The sequence below is a fragment of the Dendropsophus ebraccatus genome, chromosome 7, assembly GCF_027789765.1.
Source record: "Dendropsophus ebraccatus isolate aDenEbr1 chromosome 7, aDenEbr1.pat, whole genome shotgun sequence".
Lineage (NCBI taxonomy): Eukaryota > Metazoa > Chordata > Amphibia > Anura > Hylidae > Dendropsophus > Dendropsophus ebraccatus.
This window is the reverse complement of record NC_091460.1, coordinates 510,926-532,531: the sequence shown is the minus strand read 5'-3', so window position 1 is coordinate 532,531 and position 21,606 is coordinate 510,926. Positions and strand designations below refer to the sequence as shown.

Sequence of the window (21,606 nt, the reverse complement as noted above, 5' to 3'; positions counted from 1 at the left end):
CCCAGCAGTAAGGTAAGCTTACAGGAGGAGGGATGTTACATTGTGTTACTATCAGTGTGTGACCCCCCCCCAGCAGTAAGGTAAGCTTACAGGAGATGGGGTGTTACATTGTGTTACTATCAGTGTGACCCCCCAGCAGTAAGGTAAGCTTACAGGAGGAGGGATGTTACATTGTGTTACTATCAGTGTGTGACCCCAGCAGTAAGGTAAGCTTACAGGAGGAGGGGTGTTACATTGTGTTACTATCAGTGTGTGACCCCAGCAGTAAGGTAAGCTTACAGGAGGAGGGATGTTACATTGTGTTACTATCAGTGTGTGACCCCAGCAGTAAGGTAAGCTTACAGGAGGAGGGATGTTACATTGTGTTACTATCAGTGTGACCCCAGCAGTAAGGTAAGCTTACAGGAGGAGGGATGTTACATTGTGTTACTATCAGTGTGACCCCCCCCCCCCCGCAGTAAGGTAAGCTTACAGGAGGAGGGATGTTACATTGTGTTACTATCAGTGTGTGACCCCAGCAGTAAGGTAAGCTTACAGGAGGAGGGGTGTTACATTGTGTTACTATCAGTGTGTGACCCCAGCAGTAAGGTAAGCTTACAGGAGGAGGGATGTTACATTGTGTTACTATCAGTGTGACCCCAGCAGTAAGGTAAGCTTACAGGAGGAGGGGTGTTACATTGTGTTACTATCAGTGTGACCCCCCAGCAGTAAGGTAAGCTTACAGGAGGAGGGATGTTACATTGTGTTACTATCAGTGTGTGACCCCCCCAGCAGTAAGGTAAGCTTACAGGAGGAGGGATGTTACATTGTGTTACTATCAGTGTGTGACCCCAGCAGTAAGGTAAGCTTACAGGAGGAGGGATGTTACATTGTGTTACTATCAGTGTGACCCCCCCAGCAGTAAGGTAAGCTTACAGGAGGAGGGATGTTACATTGTGTTACTATCAGTGTGACCCCAGCAGTAAGGTAAGCTTACAGGAGGAGGGATGTTACATTGTGTTACTATCAGTGTGACCCCCCCCCCCCCAGCAGTAAGGTAAGCTTACAGGAGGAGGGATGTTACATTGTGTTACTATCAGTGTGTGACCCCAGCAGTAAGGTAAGCTTACAGGAGGAGGGGTGTTACATTGTGTTACTATCAGTGTGTGACCCCAGCAGTAAGGTAAGCTTACAGGAGGAGGGATGTTACATTGTGTTACTATCAGTGTGTGACCCCCCCAGCAGTAAGGTAAGCTTACAGGAGGAGGGATGTTACATTGTGTTACTATCAGTGTGACCCCCCCCCCAGCAGTAAGGTAAGCTTACAGGAGGAGGGATGTTACATTGTGTTACTATCAGTGTGACCCCCCCAGCAGTAAGGTAAGCTTACAGGAGGAGGGATGTTACATTGTGTTACTATCAGTGTGACCCCCCAGCAGTAAGGTAAGCTTACAGGAGGAGGGGTGTTACATTGTGTTACTATCAGTGTGTGACCCCCCCAGCAGTAAGGTAAGCTTACAGGAGGAGGGATGTTACATTGTGTTACTATCAGTGTGTGACCCCAGCAGTAAGGTAAGCTTACAGGAGGAGGGGTGTTACATTGTGTTACTATCAGTGTGTGACCCCAGCAGTAAGGTAAGCTTACAGGAGGAGGGATGTTACATTGTGTTACTATCAGTGTGTGACCCCCCAGCAGTAAGGTAAGCTTACAGGAGGAGGGGTGTTACATTGTGTTACTATCAGTGTGTGACCCCCCCAGCAGTAAGGTAAGCTTACAGGAGGAGGGATGTTACATTGTGTTACTATCAGTGTGACCCCAGCAGTAAGGTAAGCTTACAGGAGGAGGGGTGTTACATTGTGTTACTATCAGTGTGACCCCAGCAGTAAGGTAAGCTTACAGGAGGAGGGATGTTACATTGTGTTATTATCAGTGTGACCCCCCCAGCAGTAAGGTAAGCTTACAGGAGGAGGGGTGTTACATTGTGTTACTATCAGTGTGTGACCCCAGCAGTAAGGTAAGCTTACAGGAGGAGGGGTGTTACATTGTGTTACTACCAGTGTGTGACCCCCCCAGCAGTAAGGTAAGCTTACAGGAGGAGGGGTGTTACATTGTGTTACTACCAGTGTGTGACCCCCCCAGCAGTAAGGTAAGCTTACAGGAGGAGGGATGTTACATATGCTGTGGCCCCTGAATAGTTTGGGGCCCCTGGCTGTGACCTAAAGGCCCGGCAGGACTATCCCCTCCTTGTGCTCCAGTTGTCTCCTCTTCTCCTCCAGACGCTCCTACTCCTGAATGACCCCCCAAGGATGGAGAAGGACAGGAATGAGATCAGTAAGAGAATATTACACGTCACCTTGGAGATCATCCGCCTGCTGACCGGAGAGGTAACTTCTCTAGATTTCCACCATTGTTGTCTGGGCTCTTTGGCCCCTCCCTCCCTCCCCCGCTCTATGTTCTGGATCTGGTCTCCTCTTTGTAGGTGCGGTGGTCTCCAGCACTGACCCCAGTAGTCCAGATGTGTCTCCTCCTCCTCCTCCTCACTAGAGCTCTATACAGGGGGACAATCTCCTCTTTGTAGTGAGGAGGAGGCAGGAATACTGGGCTCAGTCCCCTCATTGTCTCTCTCCATCCCCAGGATTACACCATAGTGAAGAAGACATGGGGGGAGGGTGTGGCCTTCCCCCAGGAGTCAGGAGGGCGGAGCAGGGCCCGGGGCCCCATCACGGAGCCTCCATCACTGATACATGAGCAGAAGATCCTAGAACTCACCCACAGGATGACTGAGCTGCTGACTGGAGAGGTGACACTGGGGAATGCTGGGAGATGATAGAGTAATCCAGGAGGCAGCAGGCTGGGGGGGATGACTGTGTGATCATTGTGTGTGTCAGGTTCCTATAAGGTGTCAGGATGTGGCCGTCTATTTCTCCATGGAGGAGTGGGAGTATGTAGAAGGACACAAGGATCTGTACCGGGGGGAGCAGCCGCTCATGATGGAGGATCAGCCGCCCGGCCTCACAGCACAAGGTAAGAGGAGACCTTCCTGATGCTAGAGAGCAGGGGGGAGGGGCCCCTAGATCCTCCTCCTCCTCCCATCCTCATCCTCCTCCTCTAATCTTCCTTTCATCCTCCTCCCATCCTCCTCTGCTCCTCCTCCTCCTCCTCCCCCTCCCATCCTCCTCCTCCTCCCATCCTCCTCCTCCTCCCATCCTCCTCCTCCTCCCATCCTCCTCCTCCTCCCATCCTCCTCCTCCCATCCTCCTCCTCCCATCCTCCTCCCATCCTCCTCCCCCTCCCCCCCATCCTCCTCCCCCTCCCCCCATCCTCCTCCTCCTCCCCCCCATCCTCCTCCCCCCATCCTCCTCCTCCTCCCATCCTTTTCCTCATCCTCCTCCCATCCTCCTCCTCCCATCCTCCTCCTCCCATCCTCCTCCTCCCATCCTCCTCCTACTCCTCCCATCCTCCTCCTCCTCCCATCCTCCTCCTGATGACATGTAGCAGTGTATAATGGATTGTCTCCCTGTGTGTTCCCTACAGATGGAGGCAGTGACAGGAATCCACCAGAGAGGTGTCCCCGTCCTCTGTATTCCCAGGACTGTCCAGAGGGAAATGTCCCAGCAGACAATCAGCAGGTAGATGAGGCTGATGCTATAGCACTATATCTCTATAGCGCCCCCCGGTGCTGGTGGTTGTTGCTCCTGCACTCATAGATGTGATGAGGCTGATAGATACATGTTGCTGGTTTCTTATGTTGATGTGTTAGATTTTCCCTCCTGTCTGCTGGATTGTACTGAATTGTTCTATATGTCCCATCAGGGGGGAGATCAGGTGACTAATATTAAAGTGGAGGATGAAGAAGAGAGGATGAGGGGCGATCCCCCGTGTATGAGTGAGGTGAAGGAGGAGGAGGCGCCGGCAGCTGGTACCCCAGGTATGGGAGGATGGAGTTACACGGGTTTATAGTTTTCTTAAAGGTTTTTTTTTTTGGGGGGGGGGGGAGGTGGGGTATAATAGACTGATGCGCTTTCTATAGGAATTCTTTTCCTTTTTGATTTGAAAAAAGTAACATCATTCATCTTGACCCTAACAGGAAACATTAGTAAGAACACAGAAGGAAATATGATGTTATGGCTGAATTATAAAGAGGAGGATGAAGGTGCGGAGCAGCACTCCTCAGGAGAAGCCCTCCTCCCCCTTACTGTACATCCAGGACGTCACACTACAGATCTATCATATAATCCTCCTGACCATGAGGAACCTTCTCCTGACCGCTCACACACCGCGACCACAGGGACGGGGCGCAGAGGAGGGGAGATGGTTCAATGTGATAAGTGTGGGAAAAAGTTTACAAAAACATCAGATCTGTTTCTACACAGAAGAATTCACACAGGAGAGAAACTATATCCATGTACTCAGTGTGGGAAATGCTTTATGTTTAAATCACATCTTGTTGCACATGAGAGAAGTCACACAGGAGAGAGACCATTTTCATGTTCAGTATGCGGGAAATGTTTTACAAAAAAATCAAATCTCTTTACACATGAAAGAATTCACACAGGAGAGAGGCCCTATTCCTGTTCGGAATGTGGAAAATGTTTTATAAATAAATCTGATCTTGGCATTCATGAGAGAATCCACACAGGAGAGAAGCCGTATTCATGTTTAGAATGCAGTAAATGTTTTACCCAGATATCACAACTTATTTCGCATGAGAGAAGTCATACAGGAGAGAAGCCGTACTCATGTTCAGAATGTGGGAAATCTTTTACCCAGAAATCACAACTTGTTTCACATGAGAGAAGTCACACAGGAGAAAAGCCATATTCATGTACTGAATGTGGGAAATCTTTTATACAGAAATCTCAACTTGTTTCACATGAGCGAATTCACACAGGAGAGAGACCGTATTCATGTTTGGAATGTGGTAAATGCTTTACTGTTAAATCACATCTTGTTATACATGGGAGAATTCACACAGGAGAAAAACCATTCTCGTGTTCAGAATGTGGAAAATGTTTTACAGACAAATCACACCTTATTAGGCATGAAAGAAGTCATACAGTAGAAATGCCATGTTCTTGTTTAGAATGCGGGAAATGCTTTTTAAAGAAATCATATCTTGCTTCACATAAGAAAACTCACACAGGAGAGAAACCACATTCATGTTCAGACTGTGGGAAATGTTTTATTACTAAAACTAAACTCAAATATCACAAGAAAAGTCACACAGGAGAGAAACCATATTCCTGTTCAGAATGTGGGAAAAGTTTGACTAGAAAATCAGCTCTTGTTGAACATCAGAGAATTCACACAGGAGAAAAACCGTATTCATGTTCTGAATGTGGGAAATGTTTTAGCCAGAAATCAAATCTCATTACACACCAGAGAATTCACTCTGGAGAGAAGCCCTATTCATGTTCAGAATGTGGTAAATGTTTTATTACCAAAGGTAAACTAAGGAATCATCAGAGAAGTCACACAGGAGAAGGCACTCCAATTTTCTATATGTGAAAATGTTTTGTAAGAAAAATTTTAAAACTCATCAGAAAATTCTCAGGCCCCATAAAATGAAGAATTAATATAATTGTCAAAGCAGCACGGCTGAAACATTACAGTGAGCTTTCCTCGTTGTTGTAGGTAAAGTATGGAGTCTGGAGAACCCTCTGAAGTCTGGAACGCAGCAATCTGAACTACCGAGCCAATCTTCTCAGTATTTAAAGAGGAAGGTTTATGAAATAAAAAAAATACAGTAACGCAGGGGGGTGCGTGAATATAATACAGAAACTATACTTACCTGTCCCCGTGCTCCCGCAGCAATGCTCTTGGGGCTCTCGGACAGCTGCTGCATATGTCATGGCCCGGGATCTGCTGCTGGATCGCCCACTCAGCCAGCCAGTGACTGCAGCGGAGGCCGGGAGCTGTCCGGTATCATTCAGGCAGCACTACAGGGGCACAAGGATAGGTAAGTATACTTTCTTTATTATGTTCCCGCACTATTGCAACCACCCTCCCCCCACCACCTTTGGGTCTTTTTTTTTTTTCCCTTCATCGGACTTCTCCTTTAATATTTATTCACAGAATAAATAAACCGATAAACAAATTCACAATTCAGAGTTTCCTTTATGTACAGTTACAAGACCAAGTAAGTGAACCCTGTGGAATTCCCCTGCTCTAACTAGTAATAAGACGTATCCTCTATCTTCGGCTCCAACGAGAACACAACACCCCAGGATACTAGGAGGGTGTGGTGACCCCTTCCTTCTAAACTAGGAAAAGGCTAACCCCCAGGGAGTTAAGTGGGGATGCTATGCATTCTCACTTAACCCCCTGGGGACCAGATTGTACTTCATCTGCTGTGTAGCCAGGTAAACATAACAATCAGCAGCAGCCTAGTAGCACCAGGGGAAGGGGCATTCATTTTGGCCCTCCCCAGCGTAATAATACCAGCCTGCTACCTACTGGATTATCCCTAGGCCCCTATGGCGTTGGGTACTAGGATATTTGTGGGGGTTAGTGTCAGCTATTTTATGAGCTAACACTAGGCCCTGGCTTAGGTAATCGATGTTGTCTATCGGACAGGTTCCACTGCTAAGCCTGTAAAGTGCAAGGTAAAAAACGACATTACATAATAGAATTTTTTTTTAATTGCAATAAAAACACCCACACCACTCAATGATCATGTTATCAAATACATAATCCACTGATCATGGACGTTGTCCCCTGAATTTTATATTATCCTCAAGATACCGATATCTGAAAGAAAAAAAAAAGGCAGGAGCAGAACACCTGTCAAAATGATGGGTATCCTGCTCCTTTATACTGTGCAGTATCTCTACATCTAGCTGCTTACAGTCTGGCCCACAGGAGGGTAAGCTGGGATGCAAAGCATGGCCCTTAACACCCAGACTGATCTCTGCCTGCTGTGCTGAGTTCCCTGACTCTGCCACAGTGAGGGAGGGGTTAACCCCTTCCTTTCTGGGGAGTGCACAGTGCTCTCAACACAGCAGACAGAGCACCATCTGGCCCCCAGAGGGTTTAATAGGGATGCATAGCAGAAGAGTGTGCAAGACAGGGGACCAGATGGGACTGAGACAGCTAGGGAGTCTGGTAGACACGTGAGAATGGCGGTGTGAAGGCCCAGGAACATTGCATCTTGGATTACTGTGCTGCTGTATTGTTTCATGTTTCCAACACCGAGGTACAACTCTGAGACAACTCTGATCACGGCCTCTCTTACATGGCCGATAATCCGGTAAATGGGGGAGCTGATTGTGGCCTCTCTTACATGGCCGATAATCAGGTAAATGAGGGAGCTGATGGCGGCCTCTCTTACATGGGTGATTATCAGGTAAATGGGGGAGCTGATCGCGGCCTCTCTTATATGGTCAATTATCAGGTAAATAGGGGAGCTGATCGCGACCTCTCTTACACGGAAGATTATCAGGTAAATGGGGGAGCTGATGGCGGCCTCTCTTACATGGCTGATTATCAGGTAAATGGGGGAGCTGATCGCGGCCTCTCTTACATGGATGATTATCAGGTAAATGGGGGAGCTGATCGTGGCCTCTCTTACATTGGAGGATTATCAGGTAAATGGGGGAGCTGTTCGCGGCCTCTCTTACATTGGAGGATTATCAGGTAAATGGGGGAGCTGCTCGCGGCCTCTCTTACATGGGTGATTATCAGGTAAATGGGGGAGCTGATCGCAGCCTCTCTTACATGAGACGATTATCAGGTAAATGGGGGAGCTGATAGCGGCCTCTCTTACATGGACGAATATCAGGTAAATGGGGGGCTGATCGCGGCCTCTCTTACATGGCTGATTATCAGGTAAATGGGGGAGCTGATCGCGGCCTCTCTTACATGGCCGATTATCAGGTAAATGGGGGAGCTGATGGCGGCCTCTCTTACATGGCTGATTATCAGGTAAATGGGGGAGCTGATCGCGGCCTCTCTTACATGGATGATTATCAGGTAAATGGGGGAGCTGATCGTGGCCTCTCTTACATTGGAGGATTATCAGGTAAATGGGGGAGCTGTTCGCGGCCTCTCTTACATGGCCGATTATCAGGTAAATGGGGGAGCTGATCGCAGCCTCTCTTACATGAGACGATTATCAGGTAAATGGGGGAGCTGATCGCGGCCTCTCTTACATGGGTGATTATCAGGTAAATGGGGGAGCTGATCGTGGCCTCTCCTACATGGATGATTATCAGGTAAATGGGGGAGTGGATGGCGGCCTCTCTTACATGGAGGATTATCAGGTAAATGGGGATGCTGATCGCGGCCTCTCTTACATGGACGATTATCAGGTAAATGGGGGAGCTGATCGCGGCCTCTCTTACATGAGATGATTATCAGGTAAATGGGGGAGCTGATCGCGGCCTCTCTTACATGAGATGATTATCAGGTAAATGGGGGAGCTGATCGCGGCCTCTTACATGGGAGGATTATGAGGTAAATGGGGGAGCTAATCGCGGCCTCTCTTACATGGGACAATTATCAGGTAAATGGGGGAGCTGATCGCGGCCTCTCTTACATGGACAATTATCAGGTAAATGGGGGAGCTGATCGCGGCCTCTCTTACATGGCCGATTATCAGGTAAATGGGGGAGCTGATCGCGGCCTCTCTTACATGAGATGATTATCAGGTAAATGGGGGAGCTGATCGCGGCCTCCCTTACATGGGATTATTATCAGGTAAATGGGGAAGATGATTGCGGCCTCTCTTACATGAGATGATTATCAGGTAAATGGGGGAGCTGATCGCGGCCTCTCTTACATGAGATGATTATCAGGTAAATGGGGGAGCTGATCGCGGCCTCTTACATGGGAGGATTATGAGGTAAATGGGGGAGCTGATCCCGGCCTCTTACATGGGAGGATTATGAGGTAAATGGGGGAGTGGATGGTGGCCTCTCTTACATAGGACGCTTATCAGGTAAATAGGGGAGCTGATCGCGGCCTCTCTTACATGGATTATTATCAGGTAAATGGGGGAGCTGATCGCGGCCTCTCTTACATGGGTGATTATCAGGTAAATGGGGGAGCTGATCGCGGCCTCTCTTACATAGGAGGATTATCAGGTAAATGGGGAAGATGATTGCGGCCTCTCTTACATGGGACGATTATCAGGTAAATGGGGAAGCTGATCGCGGCCTCTCTTACATGGGACGATTATCAGGTAAATGGGGAAGCTGATCGCGGCCTCTCTTACATGGACGATTATCAGGTAAATGGGGGAGCTGATCGCGGCCTCCTACATGGATGATTATTAGGTAAATGGGGGAGCTGATCGCGGCCTCTCTTACATGAGACGATTATCAGGTAAATGGGGGAACTGATAGCGGCCTCTCTTACATGGACAATTATCAGGTAAATGGGGGAGCTGATTGTGACCTCTCTTACATAGGACAAATATCAGGTAAATGGGGGAGCTGATGGCGGCCTCTCTTACATGGCCGATTATCAGGTAAATGGGGGAGCTGATCGCGGCCTCTCTTACATCGCCGATTATCAGGTAAATGGGGGAGCTGAACGCGGCCTCTCTTACATGGCCGATTATCAGGTAAATGGGGGAGCTGATCGCGGCCTCTTACATGGCCGATTATCAGGTAAATGGGGGAGCTGATCGCGGCCTCTCTTACATGGACAATTATTAGAAAAATAGGGGAGCTGATCGCGGCCTCTCTTACATGAGTGATTATCAGGTAAATGGGGGGCTGATCGCGGCCTCTCTTACATGGGACGATTATCAGGTAAATGGCGGAGCTGATCGCGGCCTCTCTTACATGGACGATTATCAGTTAAATGGCGGAGCTGATCGCGGCCTCTCTTACATGGCCGGTTATCAGGTAAATGGGGGAGCTGATCGCGGCCTCTCTTACATGGACGATTATCAGGTAAATGGGTGAGCTGATCGCGGCCTCTTACATGGCCAATTATCAGGTAAATGGGGGAGATGATTGCGGCCTCTCTTACATGGGACGATTATCAGGTAAATGGGGGAGATGATTGCGGCCTCTCTTACATGGACGATTATCAGGAAAATGGGGGGCTGATCGCGGCCTCTCTTACATGGGACGATTATCAGGTAAATGGGGGAGCTGATGGCGGCCTCTCTTACATGGACAATTATCAGGTAAATGGGGGAGCTGATGGCGGCCTCTCTTACATGGACAATTATCAGGTAAATGGGGGAGCTGATCGCGGCCTCTCTTACATGGACAATTATTAGAAAAATAGGGGAGCTGATGGCGGCCTCTCTTACATGGGACGATTATCAGGTAAATGGGGGAGTGGATGGCGGCCTCTCTTACATAGGACGCTTATCAGGTAAATGGGGGAGCTGATCGCGGCCTTTCTTACATGGATGATTATCAGGTAAATGGGGGAGCTGATCGCGGCCTCTCTTACATGGACAATTATTAGAAAAATAGGGGAGCTGATCGCGGCCTCTCTTACATGGGTAATTATCAGGTAAATGGGGGAGCTGATCACGGCCTCTCTTACATGGACGATTATCAGGTAAATGGGGGAGCAGATAGCGGCCTCTCTTACATGAGACGATTATCAGGTAAATGGGGGGCTGATCGCGGCCTCTCTTACATGAGACGATTATCAGGTAAATGGGGGAACTGATCGCGGCCTCTCTTACATGAGACGATTATCAGGTAAATGGGGGGCTGATCGCGGCCTCTCTTACATGGATGATTTTCAGGTAAATGGGGGAGCTGATCCCGGCCTCTCTTACATGGACGATTATCAGGTATATGGGGGAGCTGATCGCGGCCTCTCTTACATGGACGATTATCAGGTAAATGGGGGAACTGATGGCGGCCTCTCTTACATGGGATGATTACCAGGTAAATGGGGGAGCTGTTCGCGGCCTCTCTTACATGGGACGATTATCAGGAAAATGGGGGAGCTGATCGCGGCCTCTCTTACATGGCCGATTATCAGGTAAATGGGGGAGCTGATCGCGGCCTCTCTTACATGGACGATTATCAGGTAAATGGGGGAGCTGATCGCGACCTCTCTTACATGGACGATTATCAGGTAAATGGGGGAACTGATGGCGGCCTCTCTTACATGGCCGATTATCAGGTAAATGGGGGAGCTGATCGCGGCCTCTCTTACATGGACGATTATCAGGTAAATGGGGGAGCTGATGCCGGCCTCTTACATGGGAGGATTATGAGGTAAATGGGGGAACTGATGGCGGCCTCTCTTACATGGATGATTATCAGGTAAATGGGGGAGCTGATCGTGGCCTCTCCTACATGGACGATTATCAGGTAAATGGTGGAGCTGATGGCGGCCTCTATTACACGGAAGATTATCAGGTAAATGGGGGAACTAGTTGCGGCCTCTCTTACATGGATGATTATCAGGCAAATAAGGGGGGCTGATCGCGGCCTCTCTTACATGGACGATCATCAGGTAAATGGGGAAGCTGTTCGCGGCCTCTCTTAAATGGCCGATTATCAGGTAAAGGAGGGAGCTGATGGCGGCCTCTCTTACATGGCTAATTATCAGGTAAATGAGGAAGATGATTGCGGCCTCTCTTACATGGACGATTATCAGGTAAATGGGGGAACTGATCGCGGCCTCTCTTACATGGACGATTATCAGGTAAATGGGGGAGCTGATCGCGGCCTCTCTTACATGGATGATTATCAGGTAAATGGGGGAGCTGATCGCGGCCTCTCTTACATGGATGATTATCAGGTAAATGGGGGGCTGATCGCGGCCTCTTTTACATGGACGATTATCAGGTAAATGGGGGAGCTGATCGCGGCCTCTCTTACATGGGACGTATATCAGGTAAATGGGGGGCTGATCGCGGCCTCTCTTAAATGGCCGAATTATGAGGTAAATGGGGGGCTGATCGCGGCCTCTCTTACATGGCCGAATTATGAGGTAAATGGGGGAGCTGATCGCGGCCTCTCTTAAATGGCCGATTATCAGGTAAAGGAGGGAGCTGATCGCGGCCTCTCTTACATGGAGGATTATCAGGTAAATGGGGGAGCTGATCGCGGCCTCTCTTACATGGGACAATTATCAGGTAAATGGGGGAGCTGATCGTGGCCTCTCTTAAATGGCTGATTATCAGGTAAAGGAGGGAGCTGATGGCGGCCTCTCTTACATGGACAATTATCAGGTAAATGGGGAAGATGATTGCGGCCTCTCTTACATGGGTGATTATCAGGTAAATGGGGGAACTGATCGCGGCCTCTCTTACATGGACGATTATCAGGTAAATGGGGGAGCTGATCGCGGCCTCTCTTACATGGGACGATTATCAGGTATATGGGGGGCTGATCGCGGCCTCTCTTACATGGACGATTATCAGGTATATGGGGGAGCTGATCGCGGCCTCTCTTACATGGACGATTATCAGGTAAATGGGGGGCTGATCGCGGCCTCTCTTACATGGGACGTATATCAGGTAAATGGGTGAGCTGATCGCGGCCTCTCTTACATGGGACGTATATCAGGTAAATGGGGGAGCTGATCGCGGCCTCTCTTACATGGCTGAATTATGAGGTAAATGGGGGGCTGATCGCGGCCTCTCTTACATGGCCGAATTATGAGGTAAATGGGGGAGCTGATCGCGGCCTCTCTAACATGGGACGATTATCTGGTAAATGGAGGAGCTGATCCCGGCCTATCTTACATGGACGATTACCAGGTAAATGGGGGAGCTGATCGCGGCCTCTCTTACATGGCCGATTATCAGGTAAATGGGGGAGCTAATCGCGGCCTCTCTTACATGGCCGATTATCAGGTAAATGGGGGGATGATCGCGGCGTCTCTTACATGGACGATTATCAGTTAAATGGGGAACTGATCGCGGCCTCTCTTACATGGACGATTATCAGGTAAATGGGTGAGCAGATGGCGACATCTCCTACATGGATGATTATCAGGTAAATGGGGGAGCTGATCGCGGCCTCTCTTACATGGGACGATTATCAGGAAAATGGGGGAGCTGATCACGGCCTCTCTTACATGGGACGATTATCAGGAAAATGGGGGGCAGATCGCGGCCTCTCTTACATGGGACGATTATCAGGTAAATGGGGGAGCTGATCCCGGCCTCTCTTACATGGCTGATTATCGGGTAAATGGGGGAGCTGATCGCGGCCTCTTACATGGGACGATTATCAGGAAAATGGGGGGCTGATCGCGGCCTCTCTTACATGGGAGGATTATGAGGTAAATGGGGGAGCTGATCGCGGCCTCTCTTATATGGGATGATTATCAGGTAAATGGGGGAGCTGATCGCGGCCTCTCTTATATGGGATGATTATCAGGTAAATGGGGGAGCTGATCGCGGCCTCTCTTATATGGGATGATTATCAGGTAAATGGGGGAGCTGATCGCGACCTCTCTTACATGGACGATTATCAGGTAAATGGGGGAGCTGGTCCCGGCCTCTCTTACATGGCTGATTATCGGGTAAATGGGGGAGCTGATCGCGGCCTCTTACATGGGAGGATTATGAGGTAAATGGGGGAGCTGATCGCGGCCTCTCTTACATGATAGGATTATTAGGTAAATGGGGGAACGGATCAAGGCCTCTCTTACATGGATGATTATCAGGCAAATGGGGGAGCTGATCGCGGCCTATTTTACATGGCCGATTATGAGGTAAATGGAGGAGCTGATCGTGGCCTCTTACATGGACGAATATCAGGTAAATAGGGGAGCTGATCGCGGCCTCTCTTACATGGACGATTATCAGGTATATGGGGGCTGATCGCGGCCTCTCTAATATGGGACGGTTATCAGGTAAATGGGGGAGCTGATCGCGGCCTCTCTCACATGGCCGATTATCAGGTAAATGGAGGAGCTGATCGCGGCGTCTTACATGGACGAATATCAGGTAAATGGGGGAGCTGATCGCGGCCTCTCTTACATGGACGATTATCAGGTAAATGGGGGAGATGATTGCGGCCTCTCTTACATGGCCGATTATCATTTAAAAGAGGGAGCTGATCGCGGCCTCTCTTACATGGACGATTATCAGGTAAATGGGGGAGCTGATGGCGGCCTCTCTTACATGGATGATTATCAGGTAAATGGGGGAGCTGATCGCGGCCTCTCTTACATGGACAATTATCAGGTAAATGGGGGAGCTGATCGCGGCCTCTCTTACATGGGACGATTATCAGGTAAATGGGGGAGCTGATCGCGGCCTCTCTTACATGGACGATTATCAGGTATATGGGGGGCTGATCGCGGCCTCTCTTACATGGACGATTATCAGGTAAATGGAGGAGCTGATCGCGGCCTCTCTTACATAGGAGGATTATCAGGTAAATGGGGGAACTGATGGCGGCTTCTCTCTCTTACATGGATTATTATCTGGTAAATGGGGGAGCTGATCGCAGCCTCTCTTACATGGACGATTATCATGTAACTGGGGGAGCTGATGGCGGCCTCTCTTACATGGATGATTATCAGTTAAATGGGTGAGCTGATCGCGGCCTCTCTTACATGGACGATTATCAGGTAAATGGGGGGCTGATCGCGGCCTCTCTTACATGGACGATTATCAGGTAAATGGGGGAGCTGATCGCGACCTCTCTTACATGGGACGATTATCAGGTAACTGGGGGAGCTGATGGCGGCCTCTCTTACATGGATGATTATCAGTTAAATGGGTGAGCTGATCGCGGCCTCTCTTACATGGATGATTATCAGTTAAATGGGTGAGCTGATCGCGGCCTCTCTTACATGGGACGATTATCAGGTAAATGGGGGAGCTGATCGCGGTCTCTCTTACATGGACGATTATCAGGTAAATGGGGGAGCTGATCGCGGCCTCTCTTACATGGATGATTATCAGTTAAATGGGTGAGCTGATCGCGGCCTCTCTTACATGGATGATTATCAGTTAAATGGGTGAGCTGATCGCGGCCTCTCTTACATGGCCGGTTATCAGGTAAATGGGGGAGCTGATCACGGCCTCTCTTACATGGATTATTATCTGGTAAATAGGGGAGCTGATCGCAGCCTCTTTTACATTAGACGAATATCAGGTAAATGGGGGAGCTGATCGCGGCCTCTCTTACATGGACGCTTACCAGGTAAATGGGGGAGCTGATCGCGGCCTCTCTTACATGGATCGATTACCAGGTAAATGGGGGAGCTGATCGCGGCCTCTCTTACATGGATCGATTATCAGGTAAATGGGGGAGCTGATGGCGGCCTCTCTTACATGGACGATTATCAGGTAAATGGGGGAGCTGATTGCGGCCTCTCTTATATGGACGATCATCAAGTAAATGGGGGAGCTGATTGCGGCCTCTCTTAAATGGATAATTATCAGGTAAATGGGGGAGCTGATCGTGGCCCCTCTTACAGGGATGATTATCAGGTAAATGGGGAAGTGGATGGCGGCCTCTCTTACATGGGACGATTTTTAGGTAAATGGGGGAGCTGATCGCGGCCTCTCTTACATGGACGCCTATCATGTAAATGGGGGAGATGATGGCGGCCTCTCTTACATGGCCGGTTATCAGGTAAATGGTGGAGCTGATAGCGGCCTCTCTTACACGGACGATTATCAGGTAAATGGGGGAGCTGATCACGGCCTCTCTTACATGGTCGGTTATCAGGTAACTGGGGGAGCTGATCGCGGCCTCCCTTACATGGGACAATTATCAGGTAAATGGGGGAGTTGATCGCGGCCTCTCTTACATGGCCGATTATCAGGTAAATAGGGGGGCTGATCGCGGCCTCTCTTACATCGGACGATTATCAGGTAAATATGGGAGCTGATCGCGGCCTCTCTTACATGGGACGATTAGCAGGTAAAGGGGGGGCTGATCGCGGCCTCTCTTACATGGACGATTATCAGGTATATGGGGGGCTGATCGCGGCCTCTCTTACATGGACGATTATCAGATAAATGGGGGAGCTGATCGCGGCCTCTCTTACATGGACGATTATCAGGTAAATGGGGAAGCTGATCGCGGCCTCTCTTACATGGGTGATTATCATGTAAATGGGGGAGATGATTGTGGCCTCTCTTACATGGGTGATTATCATTTAAAAGAGGGAGCTGATCGCGACCTCTCTTACATGGACGATTATCATTTAAAAGAGGGAGCTGATCGCGGCCTCTCTTACATGGACGATTATCAGGGAAATGGGGGAGCTGATCCCGGCCTCTCTTACATGGACGATTATCAGGTAAATGGGGGAGCTGATCGCGGCCTCTCTTACATGGACGATTATCAGGTAAATGGGGAAGCTGATCGCGGCCTCTCTTACATGGACGATTATCAGGTAAATGGGGGAGCTGATTGCGGCCTCTCTTACATGGCCGATTATCATTTAAAAGAGGGAGCTGATCGCGGCCTCTCTTACATGGACGATTATCAGGTAAATGGGGAAGCTGATCGCGGCCTCTCTTACATGGATCGATTATCAGGTAAATGGGGGAGCTGATCGCGGCCTCTCTTACATGAGTGATTATCAGGTAAATGGGGGAGCTGATCGCGGCCTCTCTTACATGGACGGTTATCAGGTAATTGGGGGAGCTGATCGCGGCCTCTTACATGGGAGGATTATAAGGAAAATGGGGGAACTGATGGCGGCCTCTCTTTCATGGGACGACTATCAGGTAAATCGGGGAGCTGATCGCAGCCTCTGTTACATGGACGATTATCAGGTAAATGGGGGAGCTGATCGCGGCCTCTCTTACATGGATTATTATCTGGTAAATGGGGGAGCTGATCGCGGCCTCTCTTACATGGATTATTATCTGGTAAATGGGGGAGCTGATCGCGGCCTCTCTTACATGGGAGGATTATCAGGTAAATGGGGGAGCTGATCGCGGCCTCTCTTACATGGATGATTATCAGTTAAATGGGTGAGCTGATCGCGGCCTCTCTCACATGGACGATTATCAGGTAAATGGAGAAGCTGATCGCGGCCTCTATTACACGGAAGATTATCAGGTAAATGGGGGAGCTGATCGCGGCCTCTTACATGGGCGATTATGAGGTAAATGGGGGAGCTGATTGCTACATCTCTTACATGGACGATTATCAGGTAACTGGGGGAGCTGATGGCGGCCTCTCTTACATGGACGATTATCAGGTAAATGGGGGAGCCGATCGCGGCCTCTCTCACATGGACAATTATCACGTAATTGGGGAAGCTGATCGCGACCTCTCTTACATGGCCGGTTATCAGGTAAATGGGGGAGCTGATCACGGCCTCTCTTACATGGATTATTATCTGGTAAATAGGGGAGCTGATCGCGGCCTCTCTTACATGAGACGATTATCAGGTAAATGGGGGAGTTGATCGCGGCCTCTCTTACATGGGACGATTATCAGGTAAATGGGGGAGCTGATCGCAGCCTCTTTTACATTAGACGAATATCAGGTAAATGGGGGAGCTGATCGCGGCCTCTCTTACATGGATCGATTATCAGGTAAATGGGGGAGCTGATCGCGGCCTCTCTTACATGGATCGATTATCAGGTAAATGGGGGAGCTGATGGCGGCCTCTCTTACATGGACGATTATCAGGTAAATGGGGGAGCTGATCGCGGCCTCTCTTACATGGATGATTATCAGGTAAATGGGGGAGCTGATCGCGGCCTCTCTTAAATGGATAATTATCAGGTAAATGGGGGAGCTGATCGCGGCCTCTCTTAAATGGATAATTATCAAGTAAATGGGCGAGGTGATCGCGGCCTCTCTTACATGGGTGATTATCAGGTAAATGGGGAAGTGGATGGCGGCCTCTCTTACATGGGACGATTTTTAGGTAAATGGGGGAGCTGATCGCGGCCTCTCTTACATGGACGCCTATCATGTAAATGGGGGAGTTGATGGTGGCCTCTCTTACATGGGACGATTATCAGGTAAATGGGGGAGCTGATCGCGGCCTCTCTTACACGGACGAATATCAGGTAAATGGGGGAGCTGATCGCGGCCTCTCTTACATGGACGATCATCAAGTAAATGGGCGAGCTGATCGCGGCCTCCCTTACATGGGACAATTATCAGGTAAATGGGGGAGTTGATCGCGGCCTCTCTTACATGGGACGATTATCAGGTATATGGGGGGCTGATTGTGACCTCTCTTACATGGCCGATTATCAGGTAAATGGGGGAGCTGATCGCGGCCTCACTTACATGGGACGATTATCAGGTAAATGGGGGAGCTGATCGCGGCCTCTCTTACATAGGAGGATTATCAGGTAAATGGGGGAACTGATGGCGGCCTCTCTTACATGGGACGATTATCAGATAAATGGGGGAGCTGATCGCGGCCTCTTACATGGACGATTATCAGATAAATGGAGGAGCTGATCGCGGCCTCTCTTACATGGATGATTATCAGGTAAATGGGGGAGCTGATTGCGGCCTCTCTTACATGGATGATTATCAGGTAAATGGGGGAGCTGATCGCGGCCTCTCTTACATGGGACGATTATCAGGTAAATGGGGGAGCTAATCGCGGCCTCTCTTACATGGGACAACTATCAGGTAAATGGGGGAGCTGATCGCTGCCTCTCTTACATGGACGATTATCAGGTATATGGGGGGGCTGATCGCGGCCTCTCTTACATGGGACGATTATCAGGTATATGGGGGGCTGATCGCGGCCTCTCTTACATGGACGATTATCAGGTATATGGGGGGGCTGATCGCGGCCACTCTTACATGGACGCTTATCAGGTATATGGGGAGCTGATCGCGGCCTCTCTTACATGGGACGATTATCAGGTAAATGGGGGAGCTGATCCCGGCCTCTCTTACATGGACAATTATCAGGTAAATGGGGGAGCTGATCGCGGCCTCTCTTATATGGACGATTATCAGGTAAATGGGGGAGCTGATCGCGGCCTCTCTTACATGGGACGATTATCAGGTATATGGGGGGCTGATCGCGGCCTCTCTTACATGGACGATTATCAGGTATATGGGGGAGCTGATTGCGGCCTCTTACATGGACGAATATCAGGTAAATAGGGGAGCTGATCGCGGCCTCTCTTACATGGACGATTATCAGGTAAATGGGGGAGCTGATCGCGGCCTCTCTTACATGGACGATTATCAGGTAAATGGAGGAGCTGATCGCGGCCTCTCTCACATGGCCGATTATCAGGTAAATGGAGGAGCTGATCGCGGCGTCTTACATGGACGAATATCAGGTAAATGGGGGAGCTGATCGCGGCCTCTCTTACATGGACGATTATCAGGTAAATGGGGGAGATGATTGCGGCCTCTCTTACATGGACGATTATCAGGTAAATGGGGGAGCTGATCGCGGCCTCTCTTACATGGACGATTATCAGGTAAATGGAGGAGCTGATCGCGGCCTCTCTCACATGGCCGATTATCAGGTAAATGGAGGAGCTGATCGCGGCGTCTTACATGGACGAATATCAGGTAAATGGGGGAGCTGATCGCGGCCTCTCTTACATGGACGATTATCAGGTAAATGGGGGAGATGATTGCGGCCTCTCTTACATGGCCGATTATCATTTAAAAGAGGGAGCTGATCGCGGCCTCTCTTACATGGACGATTATCAGGTAAATGGGGGAGCTGATGGCGGCCTCTCTTACATGGATGATTATCAGGTAAATGGGGGAGCTGATCGCGGCCTCTCTTACATGGACAATTATCAGGTAAATGGGGGAGCTGATCGCGGCCTCTCTTACATGGGACGATTATCAGGTAAATGGGGGAGCTGATCGCGGCCTCTCTTACATGGACGATTATCAGGTATATGGGGGAGATGATTGTGGCCTCTCTTACATGGGTGATTATCAGGTAAATGGAGGAGCTGATCGCGGCCTCTCTTACATGGACGATTATCAGGTAAATGGAGGAGCTGATCGCGGCCTCTCTTACATAGGAGGATTATCAGGTAAATGGGGGAGCTGATCGCGGCCTCTCTTACATGGATTATTATCTGGTAAATGGGGGAGCTGATCGCAGCCTCTCTTACATGGACGATTATCATGTAACTGGGGGAGCTGATGGCGGCCTCTCTTACATGGATGATTATCAGTTAAATGGGTGAGCTGATCGCGGCCTCTCTTACATGGACGATTATCAGGTAAATGGGGGGCTGATCGCGGCCTCTCTTACATGGACGATTATCAGGTAAATGGGGGAGCTGATCGCGGCCTCTCTTACATGGACGATTATCAGGTAAATGGGGGGCTGATCGCGGCCTCTCTTACATGGACGATTATCAGGTAAATGGGGGAGCTGATCGCGACCTCTCTTACATGGGACGATTATCAGGTAACTGGGGGAGCTGATGGCGGCCTCTCTTACATGGATGATTATCAGTTAAATGGGTGAGCTGATCGCGGTCTCTCTTACATGGACGATTATCAGGTAAATGGGGGAGCTGATCGCGGCCTCTCTTACATGGACGATTATCAGGTAAATGGGGGAGCTGATCGCGACCTCTCTTACATGGGACGATTATCAGGTAACTGGGGGAGCTGATGGCGGCCTCTCTTACATGGATGATTATCAGTTAAATGGGTGAGCTGATCGCGGCCTCTCTTACATGGATGATTATCAGTTAAATGGGTGAGCTGATCGCGGTCTCTCTTACATGGACGATTATCAGGTAAATGGGGGAGCTGATCGCGGCCTCTCTTATATGGACGATTATCAGGTAAATGGGGGAGCTGATCGCGGCCTCTCTTACATGGATGATTATCAGTTAAATGGGTGAGCTGATCGCGGCCTCTCTTACATGGATGATTATCAGTTAAATGGGTGAGCTGATCGCGGCTTCTCTTACATGGCCGGTTATCAGGTAAATGGGGGAGCTGATCACGGCCTCTCTTACATGGATTATTATCTGGTAAATAGGGGAGCTGATCGCAGCCTCTTTTACATTAGACGAATATCAGGTAAATGGGGGAGCTGATCGCGGCCTATCTTACATGGACGCTTACCAGGTAAATGGGGGAGCTGATCGCGGCCTCTCTTACATGGATCGATTACCAGGTAAATGGGGGAGCTGATCGCGGCCTCTCTTACATGGATCGATTATCAGGTAAATGGGGGAGCTGATGGCGGCCTCTCTTACATGGACGATTATCAGGTAAATGGGGGAGCTGATGGCGGCCTCTCTTACATGGACGATTATCAGGTAAATGGGGGAGCTGATTGCGGCCTCTCTTATATGGACGATCATCAAGTAAATGGGGGAGCTGATCGCGGCCTCTCTTACAGGGATGATTATCAGGTAAATGGGGAAGTGGATGGCGGCCTCTCTTACATGGGATGATTTTTAGGTAAATGGGGGAGCTGATCGCAGCCTCTCTTACATGGGTGATTATCAGGTAAATGGGGAAGTGGATGGCGGCCTCTCTTACATGGGACGATTTTTAGGTAAATGGGGGAGCTGATCGCGGCCTCTCTTACATGGACGCCTATCATGTAAATGGGGGAGATGATGGCGGCCTCTCTTACATGGCCGGTTATCAGGTAAATGGTGGAGCTGATAGCGGCCTCTCTTACACGGACGATTATCAGGTAAATGGGGGAGCTGATCACGGCCTCTCTTACATGGTCGGTTATCAGGTAAATGGGGGAGCTGATTGCGGCCTCTTACATGG

At 49.6% G+C, this 21,606-nt stretch overlaps 2 protein-coding genes across 4 annotated transcripts in view; one reads left to right on the top strand and one right to left on the bottom strand.

The window, feature by feature from the left end:
* LOC138797165 (zinc finger protein 585A-like) overlaps positions 1–5,708 on the top strand; it is a 119,198-nt gene extending 113,490 nt beyond the window's left edge. Inside the window, exons 1-2 of one of the 2 annotated variants that reach the window (XM_069976995.1) lie at positions 2,870–3,004; positions 4,068–5,708. In XM_069976995.1, the coding sequence (XP_069833096.1) occupies positions 2,908–3,004; positions 4,068–5,488 (1,518 nt within the window). In that variant the 5' untranslated portion in view covers positions 2,870–2,907 and the 3' untranslated portion in view covers positions 5,489–5,708. Of the gene's footprint in view, positions 1–2,869; positions 3,005–4,067 lie in introns of those variants that run through there. The other variant, XM_069976994.1, reaches the window with a different exon arrangement.
* LOC138797178 (zinc finger protein 300-like) overlaps positions 1–21,606 on the bottom strand; it is an 898,668-nt gene that overhangs the window by 686,773 nt on the left and 190,289 nt on the right. The window lies entirely within an intron of this gene.